At 42.3% G+C, this 25,072-nt stretch overlaps 2 protein-coding genes across 2 annotated transcripts; both read left to right on the forward strand.

The window, feature by feature from the left end:
* The first annotated feature begins 1 nt into the window (after window position 1).
* On the forward strand, window positions 2-9,552 carry foxred1 (FAD-dependent oxidoreductase domain containing 1). Its single transcript, XM_056285047.1, has 11 exons — window positions 2-540; window positions 788-1,008; window positions 1,321-1,431; window positions 1,811-1,929; window positions 2,333-2,427; window positions 2,708-2,809; window positions 3,099-3,175; window positions 4,691-4,845; window positions 5,681-5,810; window positions 5,913-6,017; window positions 6,406-9,552. Exons 1-11 carry the CDS (start codon window positions 393-395, stop codon window positions 6,658-6,660), a joined length of 1,518 nt encoding a protein of 505 aa, XP_056141022.1. The 5' UTR covers window positions 2-392; the 3' UTR covers window positions 6,661-9,552.
* A 9,214-nt stretch (window positions 9,553-18,766) lies between these two features.
* kcnj1b (potassium inwardly rectifying channel subfamily J member 1b) lies at window positions 18,767-19,915 on the forward strand. The gene has a single exon (XM_056285461.1). It carries the CDS (start codon window positions 18,770-18,772, stop codon window positions 19,913-19,915), a length of 1,146 nt encoding a protein of 381 aa, XP_056141436.1. The 5' UTR covers window positions 18,767-18,769.
* Window positions 19,916-25,072: the final 5,157 nt, after the last annotated feature.

Genomic DNA, 25,072 nt, shown 5'->3' on the forward strand with positions numbered 1-25,072 from the left:
TTTAAGTACGTTTTCCTTTTTGTGATATAAAAATCAGAAATGACGTTGTAAAGTAAGACATACGAAACAGCCGGTTATATTGGCAGTATACCAAACGGAAATTTAAGCTATACATGTAGCGTGAGTTTGAAATCAGTCAAGGGGTGGCTGGGAACGTGGTTTCTGCTGCCAGTGTATAGATGTAGTGGAATGAGGTTTGGGTTGCGTTTTTTTGGTTGTTTCAATCACTTGCCTGCCCCCTGAAGGAGGAAATTCGTTGGTTTGTTACTGAGTTGTGGGGAGGTGGAGCTGCATTTAACATGCACCAACGCGTTCAGATGGAAAATATACCGTGTTTTTAGCGTTTTGCTACACTAATCTTAGCTAGCCGGGAAGCTACGAGCATACGAGCAATGTTAGCGTGGCGGAGACTTCATGTTACGGCGGGGACTGCTAGCCGTCTACTGACTTCCCCCCGCGTAATCCAGCAGCCGTGGATGTGTGGACAAGGATGTCAAAGTTTGAGTACTAGCAAATCTAACCAAAACGACTTCTTCAAAGGTAATTTGTACAAGTTCAATGTCCTTTCTTGATTTGTAAATATGCTTATCAAGCGTTGATTCAGTTCTGTACTAGAGGAAAGGTGATGTGTGTATTTTAGTGCTGAAAAAACGACACGTTACTCGTTACAGCAAGCCACAGCAAGTAGTCTCGTAGTTGCAGTCTTGTAGCTCATTGTTGTTCCCAAAACATTTACACTTGGTGGTTGACTACAAAATGTAATGAAATTCATTTTCATCTGTTATAGACCTTGAGTTCCAATTTGAATCTTTGAGGAAGAAGGCGGCAGATGCCCTGCCATCAAGCAACTGGAACCCCCATGTGATGAACCCAGACATGCCTCCTGGGCAGGCTGACATTGTTATTGTAGGAGGGGGTGTAGTTGGTTGGTCTATTGCTTATTGGCTGAAAGCGAAGGAGGGAAACCGAGGAGGGGTTAAAGTACTCGTGGTAGAGAAGGACCCAAGAGTAAGTGGCCCCAGCTTTCCTTCTGTATTTTCAAAACTCATTGTCTGGTTTAAGTTACGTATTTGTCTTGTCATTTTGTGCTGAAGTAATTTCAAATGGACAGACCTGCCACACGACTCTAGCTTCTTATTCCACCAATTATTTCTATCTTTATTAAGTGACTACACATGTACACACAGCAACTGGGAGACATTGTTTAACATTGCTTAATGCGAACTAGTCATCTTCTTTTTGATTGTTCATTACACAAACCAGACAGGTTATGAAGCCAAAAAAACAGTCTGGTTTATAACCGGGGACCACTCTCCTCAGTACTTGCAGGCATCCACAGTGCTATCTGCCGGGGGGATTCGACAGCAGTTCTCCCTGCGTGAGAACATTTACCTCTCTTTGGTCTCTGCTGATTTCATGAGGAACATCAACGTAGGTCACTTGGTGTTAACTTGCTAGTGTTATTGGTCACGTCACTGTGCCCTGTGAATCAGTGGCAGTAACAGCATTTATATGAATGCCACTGTTGCTCGTAAGGTGAGAGCCATGTCATATTTCTCTGAATGGAAGAGCTTATACAGAGTATCTCATTTATATCCACACCCACGATGAGAGGCAAATTGGTTCAGTTTCAATTTCAGTATGAATTAAGCAAGGTGATTGGTCACTGGAGTGCCAAAGGGTAAAGTTAAGCATTTGCTCTAACTAAAGCTACCCTTTGCTAAATGTTTTGTTGATTTTCTTTTTGGTAGAAACTGATTGCCTGTATAGATTTGTGAGTCAGAGCAAGTAATGCATTCTGTCCTGCCAGGAGCATCTTGGTGTGCTGAATGAAGACCCAGTGGATCTGCAGTTCAACCATTCAGGATACCTCTTCCTGGCTAATGAGAATGTGGCACATATCATGGAAGAGAACATCAAGACTCAGAGGTGAGAGACATCTTTGTTCAAGTTTAGACAGACATATAAGTTTGCACACATTGATCTTTCTGGATTGCTTAACACAAAAACACAAGAGGAACACAGCGTTTTTTAGCAAAAAAACAAACAAACCAACAAAAACAAACAAACTGTAAACATCAAATGTGACCAGAAAAATTATCTATGATTTTGGAAATGCTTTACTATGTGATTTACAAGGAAGGAAGTCTGGGGTGATGGGAATCTTGCTGTACGCAGTGCAGGATAAATTAAGAACTACAGTCACAAATGAATAAAATAACAATAAAAAGCAGAACTCTACCATAGAATTCACACATTCAGTGAGATTATATAACTGCATCCCAAAGCTGAGTCAGTTTAAATTAAAACAACTGTTGTTGATTAACCCTAGGCAAGCTGGAGCCAAAGTGTCTCTGCTGTCCCCGATGCAACTGCAGGAGAAATTTCCATGGATCAGCACAAAGGATGTAGCACTTGCTTCATATGGTGTGCACAATTTTTGTATTTGTTGATAGTTGATTACTCCTTTCATTGTCATGGTGACAATGCAAGTAATGAACATTCGTATGAAACAAAAGTTTAATAAAACCTTTTTTTTCCCAGTAACACTTTCACAACATTGTGGATGAACTCTGCTGTGCCGTCACTTTCCCAGATCATCACACCAGTAGTAATCTGGGAAAAGGTCAATTCCTTTTAACTGTCAAGCATATGTTTGTGTGAATTTTGTTTTCTTAACTTCCTTTTGCTTGCCTTTGTCACCAAGGTTTAGAGAATGAGGGCTGGTTCGATGCCTGGACTCTTCTGAATGCCTTTAGAAGGAAGGCCATCTCCATGGGAGCTATCCAGTGCTTTGGAGAAGTCACAGGTTTGTTGTGGTCTACTGACACACAAACACGGTGATGAAACTGATGAATATCCTCAAGCTAAGCAAAGAAGAACATGCTCTACTACATAAAAGTTTTACCATTCACTAGTTTGGTTTCACTTATAACCTATCAGAATTTTCCACATGAATTATGCAGATTTAAGTGTAGGCCTTTTATTTTTATTTCGCTTTTGTGAGCATGTGGTCCCCTGTTTCATGAATTTGTTTGAAACCTTTAACCTGATGTTTTGCCTGTTGGCCAGTATTGAAGTTGATGTCTCTTCTACAGGTTTTAAGTATGCTGTGAGTAGGAAGATGATTGCTGATGAGGAAAGCATGGAATATAAGAGAATTAAAAACGTTAATGTAAGTGTGACTGTATATGATACATAGATAGCTATGAACATTTTATTTATTTATTTCAGATCCCCATTAATCACTGCCTCAGCAGCGACTATTCTTCCTGGGGTCAAACAGTACAACAGTTACTATTTAAAAGTCAACGAGCAAAAACAGAACACATATCAGTATAACAGCAATAACCAGAAACATCACACAAAGCTAAACTTATCAAACAGCTTTGCGCACTACACGAAATTCTATACCCAATATACCCAATTAGACAAAAACAAAAACACAATCGGCCGTGTCTGCGGGTGTGGGTAACTACCTGGTTGCTGCACTAGCGCCTCCTCTGGTTGGTCAGGGCGCCTGTTTGGGGGGGGGGACTGGGGGAATAGTCTGATCCTCCCATGTGCTACGTCCCCCTGGTGAAACCCCTCACTGTCAGGTGAAAAGAAGTGGCTGGTGACTCCACATGTATTGGAAGAGGCATGTGGTAGTCTGCAGCCCTCCCCGGATCGGCAGAGGGGGTGGAGCAGTGACCCGGATGGCTCGGAAGACTGGGATAATTGGCCGCATACAATTGGGGAGAAAAAGGGGGGAAAAGTAAAAAAAAAGTTATGGAAAGATTGAGAAAAGCAATTTATCCATACGGGAACCTGACCTGCGCCCATCTGCAATATTGAATGAGCTTTTTAAATGCTAGTAGCCTAGTTTACACAGACAGCAAAATTACTCTTTACCATGTAGGCTACATTTCAATAATGCTTTAGCAAAGATGATTACTTTTATACCTTTTTTGGATCATAAATATACATTCTGCCATGCAATATTCCTTCCACTTCAGCGTATCTGCGCTATAATTGACAGGAATATAAGTTGAGATTTCTCAAAATGCAAACCTATGTTGATTCCATCAACTCTTTAAAAATTCAGCAAATGATGGGAGAATTCTCGCTTAACACAACTCCTGACTGAGAACATTGCTTGGCCAGATGTTTTCAGTTTGTCCTCAGTTTCACTTAATGTAAAACACATTTTATTGCATTTTATTTTCGAAATGTACTATACAAATGAAAGTTTGGCTGATTTATTACAAGACCAAGTGAATTGTGAACGAGGCTCTTTGTGGACAAGCCTATCCTTTTAAAATTTATTCTAAATGATAAGGAGGATAGGACCTGTTTCTGTGAGACCAGCCTCGTCAACAAAGGAGATGGATCAGGCTTGCAGGGCTTCACATTTCCCAGTACGGCAGGTTGAAGTATAAATTCATGTCTGCTCGAGCTCTCCCTCACACACACCCATCTCCACCTCCTTCATGCTTGAAGCTTAGTTGGTAAATATCTTGCCACTCTACACTAACATTTGACCCCAGAGTAAACAGCTGTTGTCACAGCACATTCAAACATTCCCTTAGTGCCAACAATAAAAAGAGCTGGGCAAGGGGAAAAAAGGAAAACTATTGCAACATGGGCCTTACAGTCTCTTGGTGGTGCTATCTTGGATACTAACTGGTTAATTCCTCGCATTGAGCAGGTTCAGATGCCCAATAGCCGGGAGTACCAGTCAGTGAAATGTGCTGTTGTGGTGAATGCAGCTGGAGCCAGTTCTGGTAAACTGGTAGGGATGATGGATTGTGGGTTAGACTCCACCAGCTCTGAAACCCCCTTTCCCGTGGAACCTCGGAAAAGGTAGATGATTCAGACAAGGTGTATTTCTTTTCTGTTAATATGACATCTTTCTCACGAAACGTTATGAAATTTGAATAGATCTATGTATGTGGTACATTTTTCCCCCCACTGTGATTCAATCGGTCACAGTAGAACCTTAGCAAAGATTGACAACAAGATGTGGTTGATGTAGGGTCTACGTATTGATATCTTCAATTTGACTTTGTTTTGCATTCAAATCTGAGAGAAAAAAAGAGTAGAAGGTGTTCAAAGGCAGATGGCATTTAAATATGGATCACAGAGCATTTTTAACTTAATTCTCATATCACTGATGGATGATTATATTCTCCTTATAAGTATTTTCACCAATAAAACTAGTCAGTAGCCTACGGCAAATTACCTACATTTTTGATGGCCTTTTAGTTTGTGTTTATCAGTTCTAAGCTGCATCTCAGAAAAGTGGAAAAAAAAGCATTCTGTATGACGTTTTACCGCAGAATGATATTTCAGATTAAAAATATGTTGCTTCGCTTGACAGTTTGGTTAGTAATCATGCATTATACATGTGTGCTCATGAAATAATGGGCGCATATTACCATCATTCACAGTCAGGCATATTTTTTCAAGAAACTCAGCATATCTTAGGATTGTACTCATGAGTTGATTGGACATATGAGTTGAATATAACAGCTTTCATAACAGGACAATTATTGAGAGTAACTAACAAAAGACATTGGAGATAATGATGTATTCTGAAGATGAGATAAAGCTGTAAAAATATAATGAATTTTTTGTTTTGTTAGTGAGGTTTATTGCACTTATATAATATTTTCTTTCTCCCCAAATGTATTTGAAGATATATCTACGTTGTTCATTGTCCCAATGGCCCAGGGCTGGACTGTCCCTTTCTTGTTGACTACTCTGGAATTTACTTCAGAAGAGAGGGGTTAGGCGGGAACTACATCACTGGGTCATCACCAGCAGGGGTCAGTAACAGTATACTCAAACAGTAATAGTTGTTTCCCTGTCAATATGCATGTTTAGCACCAACACTGTAATGGATAACTGTTTATTGTGTCTGGCATCAGGATGAGGAGCCAGATACCACTAATCTAGAGGTGGATCACCATTTTTTTGAGGATAGGATTTGGCCCCATTTGGCCCACCGTGTTCCTGCATTTGAGAACCTCAAGGTAGGGCCAGGAACTTTTTTGTTATACAAATACTTTGAGAAGTCCATTATAAGAGATTCTCGATTTCTTTTTAATCATTCTAGAGATCTTTTGTTTCTGTTCCTATTGCTGTCTCAACTATTTTACGTAAATCAAAGAAAATTGAATCAGTTTATCTGGGCACAACGTTTATGGACAGAAACAGTGACTGAAGAGATCTAAAGACTGAAGAGACTGAAGAGGTCACTTAGATGAGTGATGAAACGTTTCTTTCAATAAACGTGTCCAGATGAACTGATTCTACTTTCTTTGATTTCCTAACTGGATTATTGAGCATGCATAAAGATATTTTACATAAACTTAACCATTTCCATTCAAATTCAGCCAAGTCACCTTGCTTGCCTTACAGGTTACCAGTGCTTGGGCAGGTTTCTATGACTACAACACCTTTGACCAGAACGCCATCCTCGGCAATCACCCTGTGGTCAACAACATGTATATTGCAACAGGCTTCAGCGGGCACGGGCTGCAGCACTCCCCTGCAGTGGGGCGAGCCATGGCAGAACTAATCCTGGATGGAAACTTTCAGACCTTGGACTTGAGTGCCCTCAGCTACAAACGTATCTTGACCCAGGAACCCATGCTGGAGAGGAACATTGTTTAGAAGATCTGGAGACATTGGTACATTTTTGTTTTTGTGGGGGTGGGGGGGGTGTTTTAAGATCTTATATATATACATATATATATATATATAGATGTATGTATTAAAAGTTTTTTACCTACATCTATATTGATATTCTGCTCCTCATTTGTTGAGCACTTTTATCCACACCATTGACGGTTTCCGAAAAAAAAGGCTGCACATCCAGTTCGGCTGTTGAATAAAACGGATAGCAAAGAACTGACTCATGGTAAGGACCAGGTTAAGGTTTGATATCGCTCTTCATCAAAATAAGCTTGATTAGAAACCCTCAATAGTGACTTCCTTCCATTGTATAAAGTTGGGCAGGTCTGCTACTGTTAGGGTGTGTTTTTGCTGTACCTGAATTTCAAATGACAAAAACTTAAGCATATCAGGATGAATACATGAGTATGCTATTGTGAACTGGTAAAGATGTATTTATTTAAAGCATGATATGACAAGGTATGCCTCAATGGGCTTTACAAAACTAAAACATTAGTCAATAAGACACTCAAATACCATACAGTAAACAGTCAAAATACATAGAATTCAATAATTCAAGGGACAAATTCCAAATCTTATTTTTGTCAATAGACCATGAATTATAGGTGGGCTAGATCAGGACATTCATAATGCTTTCTGAAGGTTAGAATTTGATCCCACTGATGGATATACAAAAGTATTTTTAAAGAGGTAGTGGAGCCAGCAGCAGCCGCTCGGCATATAAAGTGCACTTGGCAATGTCCCTGGATGGGGAGCTGCTAGGGGTAATCTGTCTCACTATTGCAACTAGTGACCACATACATGTGGTGGGGCGCCTCTACAACTGCTGGGAAATCAGAGGGAAACGGTATGGGCCTCCATGCGCATTATCTTCCCCCAGGGAAACACGCAACTGGCAGGTGAAAAGAAATGCTTGGCTAGCGCCTAGTGGGTCAAAGGATGTAGGTGGAAAGCCCCCCCCCCCCAACTACAGTAGGAGTTGTGCAATAGAGGGACCTCAGGAGAATAGGGCATTGAACATGCTAAATTGTGATGAAAAGTAGAGAAAATAAAATATTGCGTTGTACGGTAGCATTTTCTATGTCCCGAATAACAAGAAGAAAGTCGGCTATACACATTTTTCAATGGTACACCACTAGTAAGTTTAAGCAACACTTAATTCATATCAATATTCATATTAAGGATTTCATTTTTTCCATGGCATTCATGAGATGGGGTAATACTGACATATTTTAAGTGGCTTTATGGGCAGATAGGAAAAACAGAATAGTTCAGTTTGTTTTGCTTAGCAGCCTGCATGAGCAGCAGTGCTGTAACATTGCAATATCACCATTGAAATTGTACTGTAATTGTGCAGAAAAGGTTACACATCTCAAACATTTTACAGTGGATACCAATAGTGCACGTTTTTTATGCTGTAATTTGCTATTTGGTAACCCTCTCACAATTTACTGAGGCAGGCATTTAAACAACTATATTTAACTTTTAATTTTTCCTAAACATGGCACCAGAGCACTCCTAAAATCAATCCCACCCACCCAGTTAAAAAAAACCCTAAATACAAAATATTAAAATCATTCCCTTCCTTAACATTTTTTTGTGAAATGCATGCTCATGGACCTAAATTAAGGATAGTCTTGAGTAATATTTTATGTTATGTATCATATTCCTCAAGGTTAACACATTTGTGAAATTATCCACATTTTTTGTAAAAAAGGAAAAAATTGAAATTTTGTTTCTTAGTCTTGTCAACAGGACTTTGGTAGAAAGGTTGCTGTGTAAATGGTGGCCACCAGACGGAGGCAAGGCGCTTTCTTGGTTATGGAAATCCTCTCACTCACCATAGCTGAAGGGAATATGAAATAAATAAACTGTAATTACAGGGGAGTGGATTTTAAGAAAAATCTTTAAATTTGTAGCTAAAGGTCATCACAAACTATCGTCACAAACTTTCTGCTGTACCGTTAAAGTCAGTATTAACCGTCAAGTTAAAAATAATTTGTCTAATTGAAATGCGGATAAACAATATTTTGAGTCTCAGTTGTAAGATTTATGCCAATTTTACTGTCAACGAACAAATTTATATGCCGAAGCAATTTATAATCTGGTAAATACAATAGGTCATTTTTAGTCTTATAGTCCTTTTCTAATTGCAAAATAAAAATACTGAAAATAAATGAAAAATAATAAAACATCCTCCTGTTGCATTAAGTAACTACTCTTGAACTTTTAAAATACTTTAAGTAAAAAGGAGGTTTTTGATTCTTGAGAGGTTGTTTTTGTCAGGCCTGTTCAGTGGCATGTGGGTCATCGGATCAGTGAACCTTGTTTATTCAGTCTCCCTGATCTAAACCAGAGACCCACAATGAACCGGATACCCCTATCCTTCTAATGGATTTCATGGTGATGGGTGGATTCTTAGTGTGGTTTGTGTGGGTGGTCATATTGCTATGACCTTGAAACAGTTTAATGGTGATTGGTTTAAATAATTTGTCACTCTTAATGTTTAAAAAAAAACCTGTCTTTGAATCTATAGTTTCTCATTAGCAATAAAGCATCTTCTGATATTTTTTAACAGATTCATGGTTCTTCGATTCCTGATTTCAGGGAAATAATATAAATATAATCCTTCAGTATGTCAAATATGTGAATTAAACGCATAACTGCTAACCAGTGTATTGACCACTGCTACTTCTCACGTTTCTAGTAATATTTACACTGCATCTTACTTCTTTTGGATGTCAACTGTGCACTGTAACTATGCAGTGCATGCTGGTCATTTTAAAGCTGTATGCGTTCACCTTTTTTTTTTTTTCCTTAACTTCTTTCATTCACTACTGACATTACGTTATGTTGTGTCTGATTGTGATGGGCAGGTCTGGGGGGGGGGGGCTTTTGACCATCTTGCATTGGGGCCCAGCACTGACTTGTTACGTCTGTGGCTGAGTATATCTGCTTTGAAACTGCAGTGTACCTGGTGTTATGTTTAAACCACAAGAAATAAATCCAGTTGACCGGAACTGAGTTTTTGTGTTCTCTTTACTGACCTCTGCACGCATTCTCACAACGCATGCGCACAACCCCAAAATCCCCAGCGGTTGTCACAGTGTGTACTCAACATCCCCCCCCCCCCAAAAAAGAAGAAAAAAGCACGGAACCTGTGCATAACTGAATCCTTATCAGGCCTGCTGAACAACTATAAGTAGAATGCCCTTGAGGCCTACACATGGAATTCTGTGACATAGTCCTTTAAGTAAGCAGGACGGGCCCTTGCTCATACTGGTTAGCCCTCCTCAACCCCTGGCTGTGGCCTTTCCGAAGCAGCTGCGGAGGCACCTAGAGTTTGGCCCGGAGCATGGCTCAGCACTGAATCTGACTGGAGGCCAGAAGGAGATTGAGGAGGCTGTAGGTCAGGTGCTGGTTGTGGTCGCTGAGGTGCTGGCGGCCGTAGGGCCTGAGGAGTATGAGGGGCCCCCTGTGGCTCTATATTAGTCAGCACCAGTGGAGGAGAGACTGGTGTTAGTGGGACCACTGCCTCCTCCCATGGTTTCTTCACTTTCCTCAGTCCTTTGGCATGCCAGCGAGATCTGACACTAAGCATGAACGTAGCTGGTCCCAGCTGGCGGCCAACCTGGAGGGGCTGAGTCCAGTATGACACCATCTTGTTGGCCCGATGAGGCCTACAGGCTTGGACCCAGTCACCTTCCTGGATAGCAGTGCCCTTGACCCTGTGTTTCCTGATGAAATACTGCTGCATTTGATGCTGGTGTCTATTTATGGAGGCTTCAGCCCATGCCTGGGGGCTGCTCGCTGCAGGTGCTGCTGTGCCTTGAGTCTGTCCAGCAGCAGTTCCATTTCCCGACCCAGCATGAGGTGTGCTGGAGAGGCTGCGGTTGTGACGTGCTGGCTGGCCCTGTAGCGCATCAGGATTTGGTTGAGTGCTGTCTGAAACACACACTCCTGAGCTAGGTGTGCTTGGATGCCATTCTTCAAGCTCTGATTGAACCGCTCGACGCCTCAGTTTGCTTGTGGATTGTAGTATGCCATGCGGATGTGTTTTATTCCTCTATCCCTGAGGATAGAGGAATTGCCTCAGACGTTCACCCCATCTGTGCAGACACAGGGGTTTATGGCCAGAGCCTGATGCTGTCAGCAATGCAGTCAGGGCGTGATGGTCCGTTTGGAGGATGAAACGTCGTCGATAGAGGTAGAGGTGCTCTCAGAGGCCCAAACACAGGCAAGTGCCTCACGCTCACAGAGTAGAGCTATTCTGTTGGTGTTAAGGCCCTGGAGGCAAAGGTTACAGGCCTCTCCACCCCATCCTGTACCTGTGACAGGACTGCTCCAATCGCACAAGCTGAGACATCACAGGTGACGATAGTCGGGCAGTCTAGATTGAAGTGGGCCAAAACAGGGGGGATTATGAGCTGGACTGACAGTGTTTGCATGGCCTCTGAACACGCTGTGGTCCAGTTCCATGACTCCTCTTTCTTAAGCAGCTGGTGGAAGGGTGTAGTGGTCTGTGAGTAGTGGGGCAGGAAACAGAGGTAGTAGGCCATCATGCCTAAAAACAAGGCCACCTGTGTGGCTGAGGTTGGCTCCGAGATCCTATGGATGGCTTTGATGTTTGACTGCAGAGGAGCAATCCCTCTGGCTGAGAGGCAGAACCCCACAAAGTCTATGGCTGGGGCTGTAAATCAGTATTTTTCCTCATTCAATGTCAGGTTATTCTCCAGAAGGGCCTGGGCCACCCTCTGGAAGGGCTTGCTGTGTGTCTTGATGTCTGGAGCGTGAACGACAATGTTGTCGAGGAAGACCGCTAACCCGAATGGCACCCGAGTGTATCAGAACACCACAGCGTGCATCACAAAGGCAGTGAGGTCCTTGCTGGCTGAGTGGAGTGGCACCTGCAGATAGCCCTGGCACAGGTCGAGCTTTGCAAACACTGTCGAGTCATAAACCTGTGCGGTGAGCTCCTCAGAAGTAGGCAAAGGGTATCTGTCTGGAATCACTGCCTTATTCACTAAGCGTAAGTCTATGCAGATCTTTATCCCCCCCCCCCAATTTTTTTTTTTTGCAATGACGTGGTTTGAAGTCCGGGAGGAGGCATTGACTGGCTCGATAATGCCCATGTTCAGGAGTGTCCTGAGCTCATGGGTGACCTCATCCCTCAAGGCAAGGGGAATCCTGCGCGGGGCTGGGTGACAGGTGACACATCAGGATTCACCAGAGGCCTGTGGGTGAAGGCTGTAAGACAGCCCAGGCCATCAAACAGTGCTGGCCACTTCTTCTGCCAGGTGAAGGTGATGTGGTGATAGTCAGAGCCGGCATCATCCCTAAGCGTGAACCCCAAGCCTGTGAACAGGTCAAGCCCCAAGAGGTTGGCCCCCCTCCTAGTAATGTGAAATGGGAATGATGGTAAGTGCTTGGAGCTGTAGTGAATGGGGACGTGGAACACACCCAGGATATCTATTCTGGAGCTATCATAACCACATAGAGCAGTAGCAGGCTGGTCCAATGGCAGGTGAGAAAAACAACTTGTAGTACATGCTGGAATTGAGTAGAGATGCGGCCGCACTAGTGTCCATTAATCAGGGAAGAGTCACCTCAGCCAACTGTACAGTACTAGCGTGAGCCTCCACAGGCATTTCTTCCTCCTAGAGAAACCTGCATCTGGCAGGTGGAAAGGAAGCGGTGGCTGACCATGCTGTCAGCTTACCGCATCTGTAACTCTTAATCATTTAATTGTTATTATGGCACTCTCATTTTACCGTATGATTGTACCACAGATTGAATTCATCCTCTGTGCAAGATGAGATTATTTCTAGGTCAGTCCATTTTCCAGACATTTTTAGATATGCTCTTTCTTTTGCTGGTTTACAAACGAATCTCTTGGCTAAGGCAAATGCCTGCTGTGAATAAGTTGCAGATATGTTACTTGTGACTGGCTCAGTCGCTTGTGTAAAAGAGTGTTATGTGAAATTAATACGGCAATATGATGGCTTTTGTTCACACTACCATTGTTTGGTAATGTTTCTGTACATGTGACTAAGTCTTTAGCTGGCAAATTGCTGAATCAACTTTTACGGAATATTGAAAACAGCTCACATTCACACATGAGCCTGATACATAAAATTGAGGGAAGTTAATGCATTAGGTGGCATGTGTGAATGAGGTTTATGTCACTTGTTCCTTATCCAGTGTGAGGGTCTAAGGACAGGATGTTGTGTTGTTGTAAAGCCCCTTGAGGCAAATTTGTAATTTGTGATATTGGACTACACAGATAAATTTGACTTGACCCAGTCACATTATTTTAAGCAACCTATCCTTGATGCATCAATCAATCTAACCTCCCTCCACTCCCCCTCCCATCTTAAAACCAACAAGCAGGACCACCACATGCTCTTCAGGATATAGAAAACTAGAACAACTCCTTAATAGCGAAAACTCGGTCTCTCCATCTACCCCATGAAGTGCTGTGCTGACCATCTGGCCCTGCTATGGACCTTTACATTACTCTTACCTACTGTAAGAGCCGCACCACAGTACAAGTTCCCAAGAAGCCTTTCACCCAAAGTGGTGACAAAGACCTCTGAGAGCTTAGTGCCTCATCCTTTCTGTGGTCTTCTACTCCTACATTCAGTGTTATTGTGTCAGGGCGTGTGCAGGCTAAGCTTTCCCAGCGAATTGTGCTAGACCCATTCTGTCAATGAATCACCAATTCCCTAACATACAGGAAAAAACATATCATTTGGTAACTGTTTAAACACACATCAGCTACATCAACTCTTAGCATTGGTACTCCACATAGATGTTCTCCACTCCTTCTGCAACAGTGAGTGGAGTTCCAGGGGCCACACTGTTCAGCTCCTGAACTTGAGAAATGACACAATGCTGATTAGGTTCATACAAATACGGTTCCTAGTAGAGTCACAACAACCTGGAGCCCAGTGCTTTGAAAACAGTTGAGATGATTGTAAGCTTAAGGACTTGATTTCATCTGTGTAAATTCCTGGTAACGTTCCTTAGTACTGCAGTACTGAATATGTTTGAATAATATATAGTAAAAAAACCACAACCTGTGTATTTTTCCAATTTGTGAAATTGTTCTTCTCCCAGCAGTCTGCACATAAAATATCTTATTATTTCCAAAATACCTTTATCCCCCTGCCTACTAAACTTGGATATTCAAGTTTGACAGCTGGCAATGACCTATGCAGTTTTCAGTGAGCATGCCAATTACATGCAAGTGCAAATTTGCTTGACAAAACTGCAGTTATATCCTGATTGTAATTTTGAGGTCTAAATGTTATTCAAGATACACATGAACATGTTAAGTTATTTTGTACGTTTTAGTTGGGAAAAATACTCATATTTCAGTTGGAATTGTTCTCAACAGACTCATACCGCAGGCTATTACACAAGCCATAAAGGCGCTGGAAGATTCAAGAGTCATCGTTTATTGTCTGCAAAGGGGGTTCACTTTCCTTTCTTCTTAAACCCCACATTCACATTAACACTGGCCTGACCAAGCAACTAGAACTTTCTGTCCTATCCACAAAAATTTTCCTCTGCTGTACTGAGCAGTAAATTCAAACATCATATGGTTTATAAGTAAATGCATATTTTGGACTGACAGATATTTCACCCTGGTGAGAGAGCATTGCAGCAATTGACCTTTGATGATGATAGTTTTAACCAGCTTATGTGGTATGCCGAGTGAAAATCCACAACATTAGAAGATCGGCACCAAATGTTCATTTAGGTGGAGAGGCAACTTTGGGACAACAGAGATCAGAAGTTCAATGTCTGGTTCAGACAAGTTGAGGGAAGGAAACTCCCCTCTAACTGCTGCAATGGAGCTGAAAGAAGGCTGTTGTTGCACTGGACAGTTCCAAGGTGTGAACATTCATAACAGTGATTGTGAGGGAAAGGTTTGCTAAAAAAAAAAAAAGAGAGAAGCAGTTGCACTGGAAATCTCTCATGGATACATCAGTTAATCATGGGTGCAAGATATATTTTTATATTTTCATATATTTTTTAATGTTTTTTGCCCCCCCCCTCTTTTTATTCTCCCCAGTTGTATCCGGCCAATTACCCCACTCTTCCGAGCCGTCCCGGTCACTGCTCCACCCCCTCTGCCGATCCGGGGAGGGCTGCAGACTACCACATGCCTCCTCCGATACATGTGGAGTCACCAGCCACTTCTTTTCACCTGACAGTGAGGAGTTTCACCAGGGGGATGTAGCGCGTGGAAGGCTCACTCTATTCCCCCCAGTTCCCCTCCCCCTGAACAGGTGCTCCAACCGACCAGAGGAGGCACTAGTGCAGCGACCAGGACACATACCCACATCCACGCATCCAAGCCGGAGGTAACACAGGCATTCCAACCACTGATCCCCATATTGGTAAGCAACGGAATAGACTGCTATCTGGATGCCCATGGATGCAATATTTATCATTAGATTATGACCCCTTCCATGGCTGATGGCGCTATGGCAATGTAGACCCACTACAAGAATGATCAGCGGGAAATATAATTTTTTCCATATCAAGCGTCTTCGTGTCATCTAGTCTGCAAAACATCTGGAATTGTGCCAAAGATATCCACTTGTATCAAATTAAGCAAATCTTTTTTTTTTTACAAAGGTTGTTCAAGATGCACTTATTTGTGCAAGAGTGAGTTAAAGGGCACCCTATCTAGCACCATTAAAATGCAAGTAGAGGTTTCAGTCGCATACATTTACAAAAGATGTTGGTACTTGTTATAAATTATGACTTTGTCATGGTGGTCTGAATTCATAAAACTACATCTTGAAAAAAAAGATCCTGCTGTTATGATTTACACACAATCTATTTCTTGCAAAGAACCATCATAGCACACCCTTCTCCACTGACTCTCATCTACTCAGATATAAAAGATTTGGGGAGGGAAAAAAAGTTCCACTGGTATGAAAAATGCTCTTTTGGAACCAGTTTCGCCACCGGAGTATGCCATAGACGCATTGTTCCTGTAGGGCTTCATTTTGATGCAAATGTTAAGAAGGCTTGCAGGTTGGAGGGGGAGGGGGACTGCGGGGAAGTGCAATTGAAGGATTTCTTTGTGAGGCCCAACACAAATCCTGAATGTTCTCAGGCCTGAAAACAAAAACAGCATGGGCGCTGCAGTGGCCACACTGGCCCCTTCAATAGATGCACCTTCTGCCAGGACAACAGTGATGTGAGCTCTATGGCAAGTTGTGTCCAGAATATTTAACTCTTAGAGTTACCCATACCTTTCAGGCAACTCTCCTATTCTGTGGTTTGTTTCAGCGAAAACCATAACTAATTTCAAATCCGGTAAGACTGAAGACACTGGTTGCGTGGGACTCTGAGAAATTTTGATGGGAGTATTGAGGGGTGTCTAACGCTGCTAGAAAGCTGATGCACACTGGGTGCATTCTGGCTGGCTCCCCTGTCTGTATGAGGCCAGTGTACATGGTGGCATGTGGCTGGGATTAGGAAATTTCACTGTGGATTAAAATCTCTCTAACGCCTTCATGGCCATTTGGAAGAAGAAAAGAGTGTGAAGTTCCTAAAAAGACCCAGTCTGCACTTTGGTCTCACTCATGGTCTCACTTAGAAGGTAAGGTAAAATGTAAGATTTTATAAAGTAGTATTTGCAGAAATAGGAAGCAAAGTCACTTTTTGGTTAGACTGTGTGTGTGTGTGTGGGTGGGGGGGGTTATATAAATGTGTCTAGTTTTCTTTTAGATAGCTTCAACACCCTAATCCTTCTCTTTAGTTCGAAACTAGTACACAAAAATAAATGCATATTTACTTTTACTTGAAGTACTTCTGTATTTAGCAATGTAAACTGCATAGATCTTATACCTGTACAGTGCACATATTGTGGTATATGGAAGTCAGTACAATTCTGGCCATGCCAATTGCATGAGAGAACTGTTGAGCCAGAGAGAACAGAAATGAAAGAGAGCTATGCTAGAGGTATGAGGTGGCCCACCGCAAAGTTATTTCTGTAAACCTTTATCTTGGCACATTATGACGCGCTAAAACATACAACATAATGCAAACAATGAAGAATACATTTAAGATAGACTTTGTTTTTCCAGAAACAGAAAACTATTTTTACAGCAAAAGAGATTAAGTGCTTGGTCCCTTACTATGATTTGCCTCAAAAACCCAAATCGAAAACGCTAACAAAGAAACACACACACACAACAATTAGTTTTTTTTCTTCCGTAAGGATAGAACATCTTTGTGCACCTATCGTGTATGACTGGCCTATACAAAAGAACCTTTTCCATGATCTTTGTGACATCTTCTGGCCACCAGTAAGTCCAACGTCCAACACCACTGAAACATTCGCAAAGATCTTGCATTGAAATGCTGACCTCTTGAGTAGAAAAAACAACAACAACAACAACATAAAAACAGTGTTGAAGGAAAAGCCCAAATCCACCTTCTGTTACCTCCTGATTAAAGGATTTAATGTCATTTCTCCCATTAGAGAAGTTGAAGTATTCTTTAAGAGGCTCAACTGCTAAGTGCTACAAAAAATGGCAGCCTATTATCTCATATGTAAATTCTCTTACCTCTCTGGACCCCAACTGATTATCAATGAATCCATTCCTTGGGGTGGGCATCCCGAACATCCTTTTTATTGCACTGACCTCCCTACTTTATTTTATTTCATTTTATCAACTCCCTGTGTGTGTGTGTGTGTGTGTGTGTGTGTGTGTGTGTGTGTGTGTGTCTTATTTACTTACTCAGTTCTGTATGTGCATTATTTATTTTTTTCTTCCCTGTTTTCTTTAAGAATTTGGGATGGGTGGGGGGTTGGAACAAGGTGTTATTGTAGGTCTCTGTTCTAACACACCAAAAAAGGGGGAAAATGTTGTGAAACACTGATCTGTTCTTTGTGTCTAACATGTATGTAACACTGGTTTCCAATAAAACATTTTTTTTTTAAAACAGTGTTGAATAGCACCTCATAATTTCAGGTCAACCGAATATGTGACCAAAAAGTAGTTGTTTCATTTTCTGAATTAATTATATTGTCCCCAAAAAAAACTAAGCCATGGATTAATTCAAGGTCGATATATAATCTCGATGTCTACATGCTGACATACTAAAATATGTTTGAGTAATAGCTGGTACTACACGTAGTTGTCTAAAATGTGATAAAAATTAAAAGGTGGTGAGACAAACTGGTATCAGTAAAGTTATAATGTCTAGGGTCCCCTGTTGCTTTCATACGATAACTGCCATGTTTTGTGACAGTGCTTGAGATACCGTACCAACTCTTCCAATGAAGAGTATTTGAATATGATGTAATTTCATTCTGTTTTGACAATTGGGGAAAAGGAGAATATGATAAAGATGAAGAATAACAGAAACCGCAGGGGGACTGCTGGATTAACAAGCCAAAATGTACAGATCTGTAGCAATATCTGGCTTTATAAAAGACTTCAAAGCCGTGCAAAACGTTTCATAATTTAAAGAAATCGGAAATGGGTCATCCTGGTAGCGTAGCGGTCCAGTCCATTGCCTACCAACACGGGGATCATTGGTTCGAATCCCCGTGTTACCTCCGGCTTGGTCGAGTGTCCCTACAGATACAATTGGTCTGCGGGTGAGAAGCCGGATGTGGGTATGTGTCCTGGTCGCTGCACTAGCGCCTCCTCTGGTCAGTCGGGGCGCCTGTTTGGGGGGTGGGGGAACTGGGGGGAATAGTGTGATCCTCCCATGCGCTACGTCCCCCTGGCGAAACTCCTTACTGTCAGGTGAAAAGAAGCGGCTGGCGACTCCACATGTGTCGGAGGAGGCATGTGGTAGTCTGCAGCCCTCCCCGCATCGGCAGAAGGGGTGGAGCAGAGATCAGGACGGCTTGGAAGAGTGGAGTAATACAACTGATACAACTGGGGAGAAAAAGGGGGCAAATAATAAAACAAAAGAAAAAAAACAAATATGAATAATCAAAAGGTCCACATGGCAATTTTTTCTTTAAAAGGCTCTGCACAGATTCTAGGGGATTTTTCATGTGAACCAAACAGGGTAACTTTATGCTTCTTTTCCCAGCTCCAAGATGTTCCAGCTGACCCAGAGTCACATCCATGGCCAGCCAATTGGACGCAGAAACTACAGAAGTAGACTTGTTACCAAAGACGGGCACTGCAACATTGAGTTTGGCAACATTGAGTACAGCGGCCACTTTGCCTTTCTGGCAGATTTCTGGACCACCTTTGTTGAGATCCGCTGGCGCTTCGTCGTTCTCCTCTTTGTGGCTTCGTTTACAGGTAGCTGGTTCATTTTCAGCCTGCTGTGGTACTGGATTGCAAAGAGCAATGGGGATCTGACAGGACAGAACCGTACAGATGGGCATGTCCAGTGTATAGACAACGTTAATGGCCTCACAACAGCTTTCCTCTACTCTCTGGAAACCCAGACCACCATTGGGTATGGTGGCAGAGCACTGACTGGGCACTGTGTTGGCACAGTGGCTCTTATTATCATCCAGTCTCTCATTGGAGTCTTCATCAATTGTTTCATGTGTGGAGTCATTTTGGCCAAGATCTCACTACCTAAGAAAAGGGCAAAGACTGTAACATTCAGTGACACAGCTGTCATCTGTTTGAAGAGAGGCAGTCTTTGCCTCCTGATCAGAGTGGCCAACCTACGAAAGACCTTATTAATAGGAAGCCAGATCTATGGCAAGCTGCTTAGGACAACAATCACACCAGAGGGAGAGACTATCATTCTTGACCAGGTGGATGTGGACTTTGTGGTGGATGCTGGCAAGGACAACTTGTTTTTTGTGTGCCCACTGACACTGTACCATGTGATCGACAAATCAAGTCCATTCTATGAGATATCAGCAGACAGCCTTTCCCAGCAAGACTTTGAATTGGTGGTCTTCTTGGACGGGATGGCAGAGTCCACTAGCTCTTCCTGTCAAGTTCGGACTTCGTACATTCCACAGGAGATCCAATGGGGATACAGCTTCCTGCCTGTCATCTCCCGCACCAAGGTGGGCAAGTACCGAGTGGACTTTTCTAACTTCTCCAGAAGTGTATGTGTCACCACACCACACTGTGCTCTATGCTTTGAGACGGATGTAGATCACCATAACCATAACAACCCCAACCAGCATCAGCACAGGAAGCTGGGTATCAACAACCCTGGGTTCCAGGTGATTGACATTCATGAATCTATGGATGTCACTAAAATGTGAGCAGTCAGAAGGAGAGCTAATAACATTCTCTGTTGTAAAGTGGTACTGAGTACATCAAGACTTGGGATATCATTTGAGAAGAAATACGGGTTTGTTATTTTCTTTGTACATATGGTTACTGTCAGTTAGACTGTCAGTATACTTAAGAGACTTGAGTTTGCATAGTGATATACACTGGAAATTATGTGGGATGAAAGGCAAGATATAGGTATTAGCATATCAATACTTTTGACTTCATGCCAGGTATTCTAAAGTAAACCTTTTCATCAGTCTCTTTGTCTTCAATAGACTAAACATTTAAAGTGGTTATCCTTGCCAAACAGTTGTTCTCCTTGTGAGAAGCTGCCATTGATTACTGTTCATTGCAATTAAGGCACCTTTCTGACTCCAGACTTTGGCTTGATTGTGGACTGAAAACATGCTGAGATGCAGAAAATGAGGGAGGAAAGTATTGCACAGCACAGTAGGAACTCAGAAAGGATGATGACCAGCCCTGAGCCCATTATAATTAAAACCCTGTGCCATAAGGGCTCGGGGAGAAAAGGTATGGTAATACTTTTTAGATTTGAGACACTACTGCTACTAAAAATACTAAATTTATGTTTTGGTGGGTTTTTTTTTCCAAGTTGACATATCTCTTATGCCTTAATAATTATTAGGAAACTGTGAGCACAGCTGCTAATGGCAATGACTTTTATTTTGACCAGTCTACATGTTGTAGATCATGCATTGTACAAAATGACTTGCTCTCAGGGAAAACTGTAGCCTTGGACAGAATAAACTTAACATTTTTACAAAAACGGCGACTCATCTGCGTTTTTTGGCTGTTGGGATCTTCTGAGATTTTCATATGTAGCATGTTGTTGAGGTGGCGGTTATTGAACAGTATGAGAGGTTGGTGTTTGACAACTGAATTTCAATTAACTCCGCAATCCAGTCTCACCGGCAGGACTCCCACTTATGAATAACAATCCTTTGATGAAAAATAACACAAATATGACCACGCTGAACCGCTTTTTCAAATGCTAACTTTGCAGAAGGAAAGAAAAAGACTATTCAAACGCTTCAAAAATAGATGATCAATTTTGTTGAAGCATCATAACATTGTCAATGAATTAATTATCCTTTAAAAATACCATAATCAGTTCTTGATTCATTTACCTCTTTTTTTTTAAAAACTGTCTTGTCCCCCCCCCAAATTATATATCATCTAAACATGAAACTTGAAACAAAACACTCAAATGGATATAACTTCTGTTAATTCATCTGTCGAATGACAACGATTTACAGACTCAAAAGAAAAAAAAGTCAGTAAGCTGTTTAGAAATATTCATATTTAAATACATATTCATCAGTGATTAAAAAGTAGACCCAAATGGAAAGTGTACATCATTAAAAAAACAAAACAAAAACAAAACACCAATGACGTGACCAATAGTGGGAACTACTGCCTGGAGTACTGCCCTGAGATTGTTTCTTTCAGTTAACGCTGTTTTTTTTTTTGGAAGCCAATGAATAAAAAAGACTTTTCCCCCCCAGATTTCCCTTGAAATGTTTTGATTTTCAACACTACACACATAACCTTGAGATCAGAAAAGATGAATGGAGTTCACTGAGCCAGACTGTTAACACCAAGCAACAGGCCAGTGGGCAAAAAAACAAAACAAAACAAAAAACACTCTTATTGGAGAAAGCCTTTGAAGGAGAATGATAACTAAATCATTCAAACTAGAGACCACAGCACTGATTTATGAAAGTACATTGTCGCTTCATTGTTTACAACTCATGTCTACAACGTTGTATCCAGATGAACTGATTCAACCTTCTCTGATTTTCTTACCTTGATTACTGAGCATGCATCAAGACATTTACAACTCATTGTTTACAACCTGCTGCAGGCTGTTAGGTCTTCTAGAAGAAGAAAGAGAGCCTCTTTATTTTGTCATTGTAGGTCACAATGAAATTTGTTCTCTGCATTGAACCCATCCCATTGTATAGGAGCAGTGAGCAGTAGCAAAGCCTGGGGACCAACTCCAGTTCTTCTTTCCATTGCCTTGGTCAGGGACACAGACAGGAGTATTAACCCTAACATGCATGTCTTTTTCTTTTTGATGGTGGGGGGAAACCGAAGCACCCAGAGGAAACCCACGCAGACACAGGGAGAATATGCAAACGCCACACAGAAAGGACCTGGGATGGCCTGGGGTTCGAATCCAGGACCTTCTTGCTGTGAGGCAACAGTGCTAACCACTGGACCACTCTGCTGCTCCAGTGTTCTATTCCAGTGTTGTTGGCATGACTGCACCACCTCTCACAGGTAAGCGCCACAGAAAAGTCCCTTAAGGCTTATATAAGCACACGACAAAATATGTGGCAAAATTAAAAGTTGAACCTAATGACCTAGTGTAAAGAATGTGGAAGTAGACAACACATAGTATATGTACATTTGCAATTGTAATTTGCCAATTGACATATACAGTGGGCCTGTGCTACATCATTGAAAAAAAAAGCATCAAAACAGAACTCCAGAGGAGCAAAATGAGTCCCCCTCAGAGGTGCCCTAACACATCAGCTCCATTCACTCTAGTTCATCTGAAAACTACCGTTCTCCTCTGTATGGAAGTAAGCGGCGATGAAAGTAGTGGTGCAACCTTTAATATTAGAGCATGGATGGGAGAAGTGATAACCATCCCGTCTTCTGAATAAAGTAAAAAATCAAAGTGCATTTTATGAAAATGTGTGAGGTTCCTCTTATCTTATGATGGGGCCCTTTGTATAGGGTGGTACATGCGAAGGAAGGACATAGACACATGAGCGGAAGGACAAACAGACAGACTAACAAACGGATAGAAAAACAGTCAGAAAGACAGACAGATACTGGCTCCAGTGGGTGAGATTGCCTTTGAAATACAATCGGTAAGCCCCTTTTCTTCCATTGCACATATTATATGCTACAGCCCTCATGTGACCACAATGTAATTTCAAATCGAATTACATGAACCCCACTCTAAAATGAGAAGAAACTGTCCCTTTCAGCACAGCCAGAGGATCTGTGGAGTCCCCATCTCTGACCTTGCTCCTTACAAGTGTAACGGGGGCAGTCCTATGCTGTTCTATGCTGGTCAGCCTGCTGCACGCCCGTCACTCTCATCATTAGCTCTGCGTTGTGTTCTATTTTGGGTGGGGCCCCAGGTGTTGTGGGGGGCCCTCAGTCTCTCATCATCACCATCATGATCAAAGAAGGAGGGGGGACACACTGGACTCTATTTGGCCCACCTTGCCATTTATTTTGGTTTCAAACCCTTCGACAAACGTCCAGTCCTCCAGCTGGAGCGGTGTTTCTTACGGACGTGGGGGTCGAAGCTCAACCACTGCCCGGACTTCACTCGTGTGCGTTAGAAGGAGAAACCGTCCACGGGACTCCGATGTAAGAAAGGATAAACAAGTATTTTATCCCACAGCTTGCAGTATCTTCTTACAGGGATACTCAAAGTTACGTTCTCCTCAACCAGCAAAACTGTGCTACGGTCAGAAACACGCGTGGCTCGGCTCGATCGCTGCTTGAGACTTCTCCCACCAAACAAAAATGGCCTCTCCCGCGTTCCCTCTTCCGTGTACCCACAAGACCTCTCTCTTAAAGCGACAGTACAAGTATATGACGGTCGTTATAAAACATACATAAAAGTAAATAATGACATACAATAAAATGTAGTAAACACAAATAACAGCACACAGACAGGATTTGGTGATATTTCAAACAAAATAAAATAAAAACATTAATTTTAACCTGCTTACACAAGCCAGCAAAATGGTTAAGCTGGCCACCACCACTAACAACACCACCAAACAACAACCTTCTTACAGATACAAAGCCCAAGATTACAGCTTCCTATGGAGGAATCTTTCCACCACCAGTTGCAAGGAACGTGTTACATGAGCAGACATGCTTATAAAGGGGACAATGGGGCGGCCGGGTGGCATGGCGGTCTATTCCGTTGCTTACCAACACAGGGATCGTCGGACGGAATCCCCGTGTTACCTCCGGCTTGGTCGGGCGTCCTGACAGACACAATTGTCCGTGTCTGCGGGTGGGAAGCCGGATGTGGGTATGTGTCCTGGTCACTGCACTAGCGCCTCCTCTGGTTGGTCAGGACACCTGTTCGGGGAGGGGGAACTGGGGGAATAGCGTGATCCTCCCACGCGCTATGTCTCCCTGGCGAAACTCCTCACTGTCAGGTGAAAAGAAGCGGCTGGTGACTCCACATGTATCGGAGGAGGCATGTGGTAGTCTGCAGCCCTCCCCGGATCGGCAGAGGGGGTGGAGCAGCGACCGGGACGGCCGGAAGAGTGGGGTAATTGGCCGGATACAAATGGGGAGAAAAAGAGGGGGGAGGGGGGCGACAATGAAAGACTTTTTTGTCCCATTTGATTCATGATGGGCCAAACATTATTTTTTTCTTGATCACAGACAAAGGCTTGAGTGAAGTTGGCCATGCCTGTGGTCCAACACAGCACATCACTCGCATTTGTGGAAGACCTAAGCCATCTCTTCCAGCTCAACTTTATTGTCATGTGTCGTTCGAATACAATGAAATTCTTGTGCGCTGGCTCTCTCTGCCTTAACACAAGGGACACAAGGACAAATGACACAAGGACAAACCTTCCCAAAACAAATAAAAAAACAGACTATGTACACAGGGAATTCATACATTATATACACAATATACATACAGTACATGATAGCACAGCAATGTAAGGTGCATGGGGGACTCTGTAGGAGTTGATGTGTTTGTGTTTTCTTACAGCGAGTGAGAAAATTAATCTACCAAGAGTTAAAGTCTGGAGTGGAGAAGGAGTCGGCCAGAGGTTCTTGGACATGGGGGTGGTTATATACGCAGCTGATTGCAGCACCATGGATGCAATGTTTGGGAACACTGATAAGGTCTTACAAGGTCACCCAATTCTGTGGGGGAACTGTGTGACATTATCAGCAAACAACACAAGTATGAATCCATTAGAAAAAACGTTTATCTGTGACTGTATTGTGCATAACAATGTCGGCCTGTGCTATACTATAGAGGGTCAGTGAATTATGAGGTGAATTGTTAACATTTGAATCTGTTGGATTTTTTTGTTGTTTTTTTGTTGTTTTTTTTT

The sequence above is a fragment of the Lampris incognitus genome, chromosome 8 (assembly GCF_029633865.1).
Source record: "Lampris incognitus isolate fLamInc1 chromosome 8, fLamInc1.hap2, whole genome shotgun sequence".
NCBI lineage: Eukaryota > Metazoa > Chordata > Actinopteri > Lampriformes > Lampridae > Lampris > Lampris incognitus.

Bases quoted from the DNA above. Each gene is read 5' to 3' on its own strand.
- foxred1 (XM_056285047.1), top strand. From the start codon at position 393: ATGTTAGCGTGGCGGAGACTTCATGTTACGGCGGGGACTGCTAGCCGT. The intron at 1,009-1,320 runs GTAAGTGGCCCC...CACTCTCCTCAG, and splicing joins TGGTAGAGAAGGACCCAAGA to TACTTGCAGGCATCCACAGT. The intron at 3,176-4,690 runs GTAAGTGTGACT...CGCATTGAGCAG, and splicing joins AGAGAATTAAAAACGTTAAT to GTTCAGATGCCCAATAGCCG.
- kcnj1b (XM_056285461.1), top strand. From the start codon at position 18,770: ATGTTCCAGCTGACCCAGAGTCACATCCATGGCCAGCCAATTGGACGC.